Source organism: Condylura cristata, unplaced genomic scaffold (genome assembly GCF_000260355.1).
Source record: "Condylura cristata isolate star-nosed mole 26May11 unplaced genomic scaffold, ConCri1.0 scaffold00029, whole genome shotgun sequence".
In the NCBI taxonomy this organism is placed as follows: Eukaryota; Metazoa; Chordata; class Mammalia; order Eulipotyphla; family Talpidae; genus Condylura; species Condylura cristata.
In genome coordinates, this window is record NW_004567130.1 from 13,064,311 (window position 1) to 13,077,493 (window position 13,183).

Here is a 13,183-nt window from a genome sequence, read left to right on the forward strand (position 1 = left end):
CCCCCCCCCCCCCCCCCCCCCCCACATACACAAGCCGGGGCTGGCTGCTTGCCTACAGTGTCTCCAGGTCTGCCTGTCTCTTCAGCACCTCGCCCCTCTCCCTTCCCCAGTTCCTGTCTTCTTTCGGGCAGAAAGAAGACATTTCTTTCTTCCATTTGCCTGCTCTTTAGGAGTACCAGGCTCAGGTAGAAGAAATGAGGCTGATGATGAATCAGCTGGAGGAGGACCTCGTTTCTGCAAGAAGACGGAGTGATCTCTACGAATCTGAGCTGAGGGAGTCTCGGCTCGCTGCTGAGGAGTTTAAGCGGAAAGCGACAGAGTGTCAGCACAAACTCCTGAAGGTAACCCGCCTCTGTCCTAGCGTGTCTTTCCAGTCAAGTCACAGGTGATCTGAGCCAGAATGAAGGGCCCGTTAGCCTAGTGATGGGGGGGGGGGTGAAGATTATGGAATACCCTGGAAGACCCCAGTTGTGACATGTAAGGAAATGGAAATAGCTCATCATCCTCATCATTTGGGTCACAGAGATCAAGAAAGTACAGCTGGTAGTGTTGTCTGTAAGATTTTTAAGATTCCTGAGATTTTCCAATTTGTCGTCTCTCTTCACTTACAGGCTAAGGATCAAGGGAAGCCTGAAGTGGGAGAATATTCCAAACTGGAGAAGGTATTTTCCATGATCTGATCTGCAGTCTTCTAAATGTTCCTCTCCACAGAAGCTAGCTGATCGGATGCTCTTGTGGGTTGGCTGGCACAGTTAAGGTCTGGCAACCACGTTTAGCTCAGCTGTAGTCCTGAAAGTAGTAAAAGACACCTCACTTTTGGGTCACACCTTCTCACAGTAACAGATCCGCCCAGGTACTTAGTAACTCAGGTGAGCGTTCTTGCTGCCTTTACATTTGGGGAGACGGTGATTCTCTTCCTGCCATTTGTAGTTGCTAGTTCTAGAGAAATTGTTAAGGTGGAGTTTACATGGGGATAGTTTACATGGGCAACCACTGTCTTCCTCTCCATTAGTAGGTACTGAAGAACAAAACCAAAAGGCCCCACAGAAACCGAGAAACAGGACTGCAATGACTGTAAAGCGAACTTAATGATCATTTACCTTTTGCTTTATTTCCGGGGCTTTTAATTATAGATCAATGCTGAGCAGCAAATCAAAATTCAGGAGCTCCAAGAGAAGCTGGAGAAGGTAAGCCTGAGGTGAATTGGGGGAACATATCACTCTTCCCCCATTTCCAAATACTTTTATCTTGTCCTGGCACATGAAATTCGAAGAAATCGAATTTGTCACCCAGAGCTGAGGCCAATGAAGGGGGAGTGAGCTTTTTCCTGGACATACCAGAATTCTGGGTATACTTTTCCTTTTGAGACTTGTCAGCAGTGTTTATTTTTAAAAACCAAGTTGTGTGGTTCTAACTATACTACAACAGAACCTCTGGCTGGCTTCTCTCCCTCCAGGGGGCCAGGCTTCCCATTTTGCACTTTTGTCTGCTCACGCCCAGACTCTTCTCAATCAGAAGTGCTTTCCCTGCACCTGAAGGCAGGCGGGCTGCAGGAGCCCTGGGCACGTCTCTGGCCGTGGTGCGATTGTGGTTCTGAGCTGGTGTGAGCTTGCTGTGGTTAATAGAGCCTTTTCTCACTTGTTCTGTTCTTTTTTAAACTCTGGTAAATAACCACTGACATTAAGTTGACCATCTTAACCATTTTAAGGGCACTGTTCCAAGAGTGCTGAGTGCATTCATGTTATCATGCAGCAAATCTCTAGAACTTTTTCATTTTATAAAACTAAAAACTTGTAACTGCTGAACAGTAACCCACCTGCTCGCCCTAGCCCTTGGTGACCTCCCTCTTCTTTCTGGTTCTATGATTTTCACTGCTTTTGATTTTTCCTGTGGGAAGAATGTTATCTGCCTTTTGGTGAGCAACCTATTTTGCTAGGCACTTTTTTCTTGAGGTTCATCCACATTGTAGCAAATGACCCTCCTTTTTAAGGGAGGGTATGTTCCTTCCTTAATATTCCATGGTAGGGCCCTCCCTGGTGGCGCAGCAAGCCGCTTCAGTGCAAGTTCGATCCCTGGCCCTGGTGGTGACCACATGGCGCAACAGACCTCTCCCTGTCTCTGCTCCCCTCAGCAGTGTACCTTGCCCTTCTACCTGTTCTCCTCCTCACTCTGTCTCTGGTGAAGCCTCTCACCGTCCGTGCACCTCTGGCCTGTACCCCAGTTCTGTATGCACAAATAAATACATTAAAAAAAACATAATCCATAGTAGGCTCCCCCCGGTAGCCTGGTTACCTAGGGCTTAAGTCTCAGCTGTCACCACTACAGCCTGAGTTCAACCCCTGACCAGGGAGCTGACCCACATGCGCAGCAGACCTCACCTACCTCACCCGCTGTTCCCCTCAGCAGTGGATTTCAGTAGATCTACCTGTTCTGTTCCTCACTCTGTCTGGTGAATCTTGTATATCCTCTCACACCCTTCTTCTCTGGCCTACACCCTAGTTCTTCTACACACACAAAAAGATCCCATTGTTTGTATATATTACATTTTGTTTTCTATTCATCAGTCTCCTCCTTTTCTGTTCTTGAGCTCCCTAATGAGAGCCTAGGCTGTTTTCTTTTAACAAGAAACTCATGAGGATTCGTGTTTTCATTTGGATTGTGACGCAAGCTGCAAATGTCCATCCCAGATGTAATTTAAAATTTTCTTGTAGCACATTAAAAAAAGTAAAAAGGAATAAGTAGAATTGTTTGAATGATGTCATTTAGTTAACCCAGTATATCCAGAATATTATTATAGCTTGTCAGCATTAAACCATTTACACTGCTCCTGGTTTTAAATGAATTCAACTAAAAAAACTAAAAATCCTTTTCCCAGCCACATTTCAAGTGCTCAGTGGTTGCTGTGTCCAGTGGCTCCCACGCTGGCCAGTGCTGGTCTGGAAGATGAAGCTACCCCTCCCCCACCTTTTTAAAATTTTAATTTAAAGCAGTAAATGTGAGATTGCTTGTCTCTTACACACAGATCTTTGCTATGATTCTCTAAGATCTGTAGTCTACTTAAGATCCAAATAAAAACTAACTTCAAAAGGATCAGCTGTTTTTAAATGTGAATTTAGAAACGGTGGCCGGTTAGCTCAGTTGGTTAGAGCATGGCTCTAATAAATGTGAATTTAGAAAATCGTGGTTGGCGTGGACTCTGAGAGGTATTTAATTGAAAAATAGTTTATAGGTTTTATTTTGTTTCCTTGGAAATAGTGCGCATTCCCCAAGGGACACTTAACAGTGCAGAAAGTTAATGCTTCCAGGTAAATACATTAATACCTGGGTAGATCAGTCCTACTAGGTGTTTCTGTCACATTTATACGTGGCATCTAATCTGTTCGTGGCCTGATGACCATCGTCTTCTCTATCCCGAGAAAGAAAGGATGTTGTCCATTTAACTGTAGCACACAGTCTAGTGTACCCAGAATTGCTAGAGAATAAGGTGCATGTTGATGTGTTGTAAAGAATGGAGAAACTACATATTCTCAGTATCTTAAGCTAGCAGTATCACTGCTAGAATCGCCACCACCTTCTCTCCGCGACTCGCTGTGGCCCTCTCTGCTGTTCTCTCCTGATAGGCAGTGAAAGCCAGCACAGAGGCTACCGAGCTGCTGCAGAATATCCGCCAGGCCAAGGAAAGAGCCGAGCGTGAGCTGGAGAAGCTGCAGAACCGCGAGGATTCTTCAGAAGGCATCAAAAAGAAGCTGGTTGAAGCTGAGGTGAGCAGGGGGCCTCCGGCTGACCCCACTCCTGGGCCCCACATGGCCTTGTGTGAAGGACTCAGCCCACTGGCCCTTGGCTGCACCGAGGGAGAGAAACGGCCACCCCTTGCTTGTGTCTGATCAGACGATTTGCCCTCCTGCAAATCCTAATGGAACTTGAGACACCTGGAAATGTTTGTCCCAGAGGGGGCCGAGGTTGGTCATAGCAGCCTCGAGTAGGAAGACATGCTGATAACTTTTTTCTCTCTGTTTTCCTCTGGCGGCTGGCTAACTTGGGAGTATTTATGCGGATATAGATGACCTATAGCTCTGCCCCGAGTTTTTTCCTCCCCTCTGTTTCCTTGCTTTTCCTTGGACTTCTCTGCCACGTTGCTTATAGCAGATTCACTCCCAAGGCTGCAGATGTTACCTGTGTGTCGGCGATTCCCAGATCTGGATTTCTGGGCCTCTCCTCTTTCTTAAATTCTTTGTTGTTGTTGTTGTTGTTAAAATCATTTATATAATTACACAGGAAATACATGAGTGTCTTCTTGGTGCCAAAGCTTACACAGCACTGAAGAATATAGAATAAAACGTGACACATTCCCTTCCTCCTCTCCGCCTCTTCCGACGCGTGGGGATGGTTTCTCGGAGTGGATGTGCTAGTTGGTTCCACTATGCTGCTCTGGCTGGGCCTTCTGCTTTCCCTGTCACGGGTGGGCGGGAAGCTCCTTGCACGTCCCTTTGCGCCCGTCCTCACCCCTGTCCCAGGCCGTGCTTCCTTCTGCCCCCTCCCTTCGTGACTGGGTGTCTGAACAGTACGTCGAATCTAGAGTGTACTCTCTTTCTTCCCCCACAAAGCTGGGTTCCCTTCTCAGTTTCCTCCTGCTAGTCAGAGCCACCACATTCATCTGGTCAACACAGCCTTGAAGCCTTGGCATCATCTGCTTCTCCTTGGGTCCTGGCGCTGAATGAGCCATGCCATCCTGTAAATACTGCTACACCCTCCTGGCCTCGGACCCCCCATGCTGGCCCCTTCTGAAGGCACCACACAGACCAGGCCCTCTTCCTTTTAGCTAAGCAGATACGCTAATTTCTTGGTCTTCTGGTTCCCATCTCTCCTTCTTTCCAACTAGCTCCCAGGGTCAGGCTCATCGACCTCAAACACAAGGTTCATCAGTACCCCCTGTCCCATCGCAAACCTTCCAGGGCTTCTGTATATCTCAAGTGCACCTTTCAGCCCAGCACATGAAACTCTGAACACTTCTAGGCCCTGCACATGTGACCCTTTCACCTTTTCTCCTGCTCCTCCCTCCCCCTCAACCCCAGTATATCTTACGGGGTGCCACTGTGGCTTCACTTGGGACCTGGCTGGCCCTCCACCACCTCTCAAGCACCTGCCTTTGTCTGGAAGGCCTTGTGTCCTCCTCACCTGCCCTGCCCACCCCAGCCCACTCTCTCCTGGCCCTCGCAGAGCTCACGTCTGTCTGACTCTTCTCTTACCTGTTCAGCTAAGTCCTGTCTTCTGCCTGCCACTGCCCACAGTGCTCCATACCTACTTACCGGATGGTTCTGCCCCCTCTTAACATGTCTGATGTTTGTTTGTGTTTATCTTCTCTGCTCCAAGGACAGGAATCGTGTCGACTTCTTTCTGTGTTTTCCGAGGTGCCTAGGGGGGTTCTTTGCAGATAGTAGGCGCTTGGTAAATATTTGAATGAATGAATGCACTCTTGTAATCTCCACCATCGAGTCCTGGGATTAGAGCCTTCTTCCTTCGCTGTTGCCGGTGCCTGGAGACTTCTTTTCCTATCTGGAGCGTGTACTTCTCGAGGGCTTTCTCCCTTGGTATAGGCATTGTGCCTGTAGCGGTTACGCCATTAAAACTCTCTGATTGATTCATGACCTACAGGAACGCCGCCATTCTCTGGAGAACAAGGTAAAGAGGCTAGAGACCGTGGAGCGTAGAGAAAACAGACTGAAGGATGACATCCAGACAAAATCCCAACAGATCCAGCAGATGGCTGATAAAATTCTGGTGAGCAGGAACGAAAGTTGACAAGTTAAAAGCTAACAGGTTAGAGGTTGCAGAGGGAAGGGGGTAAAAAGGATTACACACCAGCACAGGGGAGGTGTCCCCGAGTAGGTGAAAGAAGAGAGGTGGTTTTAGCCCTAGTATAGTGTGATAACCAAATGTGGGACCTTTCCGCACTGGTCAAAAGATCCATCAATATTATTTTTTTGCTGTTTGCTGCTGCCTGGCATTTCTCAGTCCAAACGCGCATACTGTCATTCCCAATGCATTTTTACAGAAGCATTTACATACTTCTCTCAGCAGAGAAGTACATGTGGCCATTAATTTTGCAATGCCAGTTTAAAAAGGCATAAGGGGAAAAAAAGGCATAAGGACTTGGACCTTTAAGCTCAAGACCCAGATTCTTGCACTTGGAGGAGAAAGAAATTAGTCAGCAGAGTTGTTTTCCTCAGAGAAGTATTTGTCAGAGATCCGTGTTCACCCACTCACTTTCTCTGCCTCAGTTGGCTATTATTATTATTTTCAATATCCTAAGACATAGCAGGTCTTTTTTTAGGCTTGTAATCATCATGATGCTATTTTCAGCTCTGTTGACCAAATTAACTGAAATCAAGGGCGGTGGGGTGGGGCGGGGCTTGCAGATGTGATGAAGTTTGGCCCTGCCAGGGGCACAGGCAGGTGAACTCACAGGGCTTTCCCTGGGTCTCAGGCCCAAAGGAGAATGCGGGGCCACGTTTGAGAGTCTGTTCCTAGCCAACTCCTCCTCCCTGGCCCAGCAGCGACTCTGGAGTAGTTGGCCTTGTCCTCCACCACAAGGAGGCGAGGTAATGAGCAGGCTCACTTCATCCCTCTCGCTCTCTGCATCACTTGTGGGAAATGATGCAACTATATGACCTCTGTAGTGGCCAACTTACAGGTCTGTGCTTTATGCCAAAAAGGGGAAAACCCTGAAGAACTGTGTGTTTCTGTGTTTGTGTACTTTCGCGGGTATATGGGTGCTCTTGAGCAAATAGGTAAAAAAGAGAAATTGGTTAAGTTGTTTTTTGCGTTGACGCCCAGTCTTCATATATACGTCTGAGCACAAAGACAAGTGTGACTGTTAGTCTGTTCTCTCTGTTCTCTTGTTCCATCATCCAAGTTTCTCTTGGTGATTATCAAGTGTGGAGTGAAGTTAGATCCTGCTGAGATCCCACCACCACTCTCTCTTGCTTGATACTGACAAAGTGGCTGAGTCTCTTGTGGTTGCACAGTGTTTCTCTGTTTAATGGTGATGTGTTCATTCATTCATTCAACAAATATTTAATGAGCTTCTACTATATGCCAGGCACTGTTCCAGGAACTAGAAATACAGCAGCAAACCGCAGTGTTTGCATTCCAAGACTGAAGCGTTTGAGCCAACACATCTAGAAAAGATATTTAAAAAATGACAACAACAACAAAAAATGCCAAACTTCCAAGAAGTCAGGTTTTAGAATTCTGCTTGTCCAGAGGTTCATTCGCAATGAAAAGGTTGGAGCCCAGAGTTCTGCAGTCTTGCCTGGTGGGTTGTAAACTCCCAATCATAGGCAGACCAGAAGTCCGATCTTAAAGTTGTGAGTCTGAGTTTTAGACCCAGTTTTAGGATTTTGACTTCATTTTTGTGCTATATTATGAGACAGAAACTAAGAAAAGATGATTGTGGAGTGATTACTAACATGAAGAAGAACTCAGCAGGTTTCTTTGTCCTTGTATGTCCTGCCAACTGCCTGAGTGCCTTTGTGGTTGTGATTTCATTTAGTAGAAGTTCCCTTCTGCTTCAGAACCCTGTGTTTAGGCTACAAAGCATATGGGACATGGGCAAAGAATGGTTCTGGGTACTGATCTATAATGATGTGTGCTGGAACACACCCTCTCCTCCCTACCCCCCCCACCAGTGTCATTTGCCATAAAATATTTGCTCTTCTGATAAGAATTTTCAAAACAGATAATTGGGGTTCTCATGATAGCCAAGTCTTTTGCTTTAAGAAGGGAAGTCATTGCAGAGACCCGTTAGTACTCATACAGCCCAGAAAGTATGTTTTTATTAATTAAAATCCTGTTTATAGTCAACTTTTCAAGATCACATCTGCTAGATTGCAATAGAGCTTGTGCACCTGGTCTTATAATCGAACACTTTAATGGCCCTCAAAGCGAAGTCAATGCTTGTAGGCTTTAGAATTTGAAAAGCTTAATCAGTAACATTTTCTGTGCATGTGTATCTGAAAGTATTTTTTTCTTCTCATTTTATGGACATATCCTGTATAATTTCCTCATTCTCCAAAATTCTCATAATTACTTCCACTTCAAAGAAAAATTTCAAATAGTGTGAAGAGATAAAAAGTTGGAGTAATGACTTTTGATATTAGTAATTAACTAATGGGTCCAGATTCATAAGAATTAGTATAGATGCAGATATTTGCATCTAGAGAATGTTCCAGTGAGTTGAATGCTGCCTTTTATAAGATCTGTACATAATACATTGGCAAATGAATTGGTATAATTTTCAAATGACTTAAATTTTATTTAAAAGCAAAAAAAAAAAAATTAAAAAATTAAAAGAATGAAGAGAATATTAAATTGGAGCTATTCTACATTACTCCAGATTTTCTACCCATTGTTAATATATGTGCATGCATATTTTTGTCGTTATCATCAGTGTGTTTTAAGTTCCGCTTTATTCCCATTAACACTGCATCATATAAACACGATTCCATGAAGCATTTTCCACATACCAGTTAAAATAAGCTTTCAAAACTCAAAGTGTTTGAATGGTAACATAGTTATCCTTTGCTAGGATTCTTGAGCAATAACTTTGATGGGGAAAATAAGAAACAGCTTTTTGTTGTCATAAATTAAGTTTGCCTTTAAAATAGCATCACTTTTCTCATTGAAGGCTTTCATGGCAGTGAAAATGACCTGAGACTCAAGATAGTGGTGAGGGGCTTTGTACTAAACTTCCAGATGTTGCCTTGTTCCTCTTATTTCTCTATGCAGAGACGAAGAATTGCCTTTGCTTGAACTGTCCTGGCAGGTTTCTGCTTCCAGCCCACCAGCTGTGTGTGTATGTGTGTGAATCCTTGGACTTGGAAAACCCAAGGCCAAGGCTTGCTGGTAGTTTCCTTCCCAATATGCCCGAGGGCTAGCAGTGAAGAACAGATGCCTATTACCTGTGGTGCCCGTGCCAAAGTCATGCTGCCTGTGAATGTCTAACGTCCATCGGCCATGTCCTGCCTTTTGCATACCTGACTGTCTCTTCTTTTGTGCCCAGGAGCTAGAAGAGAAGCACCGAGAGGCCCAGGTCTCAGCCCAGCACTTGGAGGTGCACCTGAAACAGAAAGAGCAGCACTATGAGGAAAAAATTAAAGTAAGAAACGTTCTGATTTGCCTTGGTATTCCTTCTGGAGCTCTGTAACTGGGCAGAGTCTGAAAACTGTTACCTGGTCAGAACCGCTTTCATTGTTTATGGGTCCTAGCGCTTGTCACCACAAATGCAAACCAAGGGGTCTTTGGTGTAGCAAAAGGAAGAAAGAACAGTTTATTTGAACTAACAGGGGCAAGGGAGAGGGAGAACTAATAGGGTCGTGGGAGGCCGAGAAGGTCCAGCTCCGCCCTGTGTTATAAACTGGAGCTATAGCTACAGGGGCTAGCAGGGTGCAGCCAGGTCTGCCCCCAGGAGTCACATCCTGCCAGAGTGGGGCGACAGGGTGTGGCAGAGGTCCGCTGATGCTGTTGAGAGGGAGCCCTCCTCCTGCCCAGGGTGTGAAGGTCTGCTAGCTGTCCAGCTGGCAGGGCAGCTGCCTTGTGCTGCAGTTCCAACAACACAGAGAGTGAGCTCACGTGCATAGGAGCCTTTTGAAGGCTCCCGGAGTGGCCGCTCAGCTCTGCCCCTTTCCCGTCAGCCCTTCTCAGGATGTCAGGGCAGCACCAGACATCTGGCACAGCAAAGTGTCGTCTCCTCTGGCCTGGGCAGCGTCTAGATGTCAGGTGATGGACTTCTGCCGCTCATCCTGGTGGGAAAAGCAGTATTGTTTGTGCCCAGCCTGGGAGGCCATGCCAGCTGCCCTTGAGTCCAGGGATGCAGGATTTAGTTGCCCTGACATGCTCCTGCAACGTTGTATCGTTTCTTTCTTCCGCGGCACTTTGGGCCGATTAATGCTCAACCAAATGATGATTAGAGTAAATGTTGACCTTGGGAACATTTGGGATAGTACTCATATAGGGTTTGGATATCTGAAGTTTAACAAAACACTTAATTGTCATATATCTCAAGTCCATTTTTTATTTGTTTTAAAGATTTATTTATTTATGCTTACAGAACTGGGGTATAAACCAGAGGTGTGGTAGGTGAGAAGATTCACCAAAGACAGAGTGGGGAGCAGAACAGGCAGATGTCCTGAGATACACTGCAGAGGGGAGCAGTGGGCGGGTCAGCAGAGGTCTGCCACGCCATGTGGATCAGCTCCCTGGCAGGGGGATCGAACTCATGCTGCAGTGGCTTCTGAGAGCTTCATAATGCAGTGCTTTAACCTGTTGTGCCACTTGAGCCCTCTCAAGTCCATTAAAAAATTTTTTTTAGCCTACTGTCGTTCAATCCATGATAATTTAGATTTAGCCACAGGGTCCTCACAATCTGTGCTTTTAATATCCTTCCTGTATCTCACGCTTGGTATCCTGTTGTTTAAAATGGATCCTTGAGGACTTTCTTCAGTGGAGATCTGGTGATAAAGCTTGCTGTTCTGTTTGTCTGAAAATGTCTTTAGTTTAGTCTTGAAAGATAATGTGACCGGGGATAGAATTCTAGGTTGCAATCGTTTGTAATAATGCTCTTGAAAACATTCCATTGACTTGGTTTTTATTGTTACTACTGAGAAGTCAGCTGTCAAACTGTTTGCTCTCTCTGGAAGTAATTTAGTTCTTTTTTTTGGCTGCTGTAAAATTTTTGCTTTGTCTTGAATTTTCTGAATCTTTACTGTGATATATCTAGATGTAGACTTCTTTTAAATTATCCTACTTGAGATATACTGGGCTTTTGAACATAAATGTATCATTTACCAGTTCAGGAAAATTGGGGCTGTTATATCTCATGTATTGTTTTCTCCCCTTTTTTCTTCCCTGTTGAAAATGTGATTGAGCATGTGTTAACATCTCCTTCAATCTAGCCATTTTAAAAAAAGATTTGTTTATTTACGCATACAGAACTGTGGCACAGGCCAGAGGTGTGGGGGGTGAGAGACTTCACCAGAGACAGAGTGGGGAGCGGAACAGGCAGATGGACCAAGTACACTGCTGAGGGGAGCTGCGAGTGGGTCAGGAAGGTTCTGCTGCACCATGTGGGTCACCTCCAGGGTGGAGGATGAAATTCTCACTGACGTGGCTTGGCTAGCTTGCAGTGCTACGTCCTGATCTGTTGTGCCACCAGTTACCTGACTTGAGTTCTGACTGATTTTCAGTTTACTCATCCTTACCTGTCCAAATTGCTGTTAAACCCACCCATTGGGTTTTAAATTTCAGCTATTTTTTTTCTTGTCTCTAGACATTCTATTTGGTTCTTTCCCAAATTCACTAGATTATTTGAGACAGTAATTTTCTATTCCTTGCTTTTGTTTTTAAAACTTGTCTCTTAATCTTTAAATGATTAAGTCATAGTTGTTTTATCAGCTGTATCTGGTAATCCCAATACCTGAAGGTCTGTTTTTTTGCTCTGATGTTGCTCTTGGTTCTTTTTCACAGAACTTGTCTGCTTCTGTGGTGGTGAACTGCTCATTATTTTTATTGTTTAGAAATTATTAATGGGAATTCTTTGAGGTTTTGAATGAAAATATGTGTTCATGTTGTGAGGTGGTCACAGGCTTTGATAGCTCTTACGCTTTGAGGCTATTACAATGAAGCTCATTTACAAAGTTCAGATTATTGTATTATATCTCAATTTAAAAACAATTTCGGCCTTTCTTGCCTCTCTGGGTTGCTCTTTAATTACATTCTTACCATCCAGACAAACCCCCAACAGAGTTTTTTGGGAAATGTTTTCTGTATATTATTTAGCTTTATATTTTTCATAGAACTAGTCCAGATAATCTAGTCCATTATATACAAGAAAAATTCAATTATTATTTCAGTTATTGAAATTAGTATTTCAATTCTACCCTTATTAATAAATTCAGTTAACAGAAATAAATTATCAGTCTATTTTCTTTTGAAGTCACATTACAGTTGCATTATGATTAGACAAAACCTTTACTTCAGTTCATATATTCTTGAGAACTAGACGCTGGTCATCACATCACAAAATTGTCCGTTCCCCTTCCAGATCAGACACTGATGGAGGCCTTTAATTTTTGTAATGAAGCTATTACTGACTTGGTTGGTGTTCTCAGGGAGTTGCCTGTGTCACTTTTGGGGACTCATACACACACATGCTCATGCAGCATTACCACCTCTTTTTTTTAACCCCTTGTGTTACTTTGGGTTGTACATCATTGAAAGAAATATGGGAAAACAACCCTGAAGTGACCTCAAAGTGTTTTGATTGGCTGCCCCACCCCCAATGTAATGCATTTTCAACTTTATATACCAAGCCATGAATTACTAATGACTTCCCGATTTTTATCTTTGGGGTGAACAAACTTTCAGAAAATTCTGAGAATGTACACAGTAGTTCACTAGCACTTTTGCATGATGAAACCCTTTGCAGGATTCATCCTCTGTTTTGGGTGATATTGATTTTCCTGTCAAAATCTGTGTTCTATCTTAAATTGATATAAATATCTCCAGTGGAATCTCTCCTCTCAAACAAATTCTTGGCTCCCCCACTCCCTTGCATCTTCTTTTTTGTCCTTCTGCTGGTTTAACCCTGTCAAATCCAAGACGCACAATACATACATTCTCCTGATTCACACTTCCCTCTTGTTGGTATCCATCACCAGCAAAGTTGGGTCTTAGGCAGATTCACCCTAGAAATGTGCTCGGTTTGTCTGGCTTAGCACTCATAAAAAAGGAGTGAGACTCGTTTGGACATTGTGTGGTCTTCGCTACCTGTTAGATAGAGAGAACTTTGTTTGGTACATCCTGGAGAATGTTAGGCCAAGATCTGTTTTCTTCTGTCCTCCCTCCTGGAAGCCTGCTCTGCTTTGTGTTCTTGTCCTAGCCTCAGTAAGGGCATTTTGGTAATAATTATGATCCTACCCTAGATTCTGTCCTTTTCTTGTTCTTAATTTTAGAATCACGTCCTGACATCCAAGAGAATGGGCCACTGGTCCTATTGAGCTTATTCCCTCCTCCAGTGACCCTGTCCTTCACCCTTTGTTCTTCTCCACCAACTCCCATTCTATTTTTTTTCCATCACTCACTGCTGGTTTAAAGTCCTCTTTGAAATCTTTTCTTGCCTTTCTTT

General features: G+C 44.3%; 1 protein-coding gene across 3 annotated transcripts in view; it reads left to right on the plus strand.

Moving 5' to 3' along the window:
* Positions 1-13,183, plus strand: part of CIT (citron rho-interacting serine/threonine kinase) — a 149,969-nt gene that overhangs the window by 81,945 nt on the left and 54,841 nt on the right. For 2 of the 3 annotated variants that reach the window (XM_012731088.1, XM_012731089.1), the window contains exons 13-18: positions 171-341; positions 612-662; positions 1,134-1,187; positions 3,621-3,761; positions 5,653-5,778; positions 9,062-9,157. In XM_012731088.1, coding sequence (XP_012586542.1) covers positions 171-341; positions 612-662; positions 1,134-1,187; positions 3,621-3,761; positions 5,653-5,778; positions 9,062-9,157 — 639 coding nt within the window. The remainder of the gene's footprint in view (positions 1-170; positions 342-611; positions 663-1,133; positions 1,188-3,620; positions 3,762-5,652; positions 5,779-9,061; positions 9,158-13,183) is intronic. The other variant, XM_012731090.1, reaches the window with a different exon arrangement.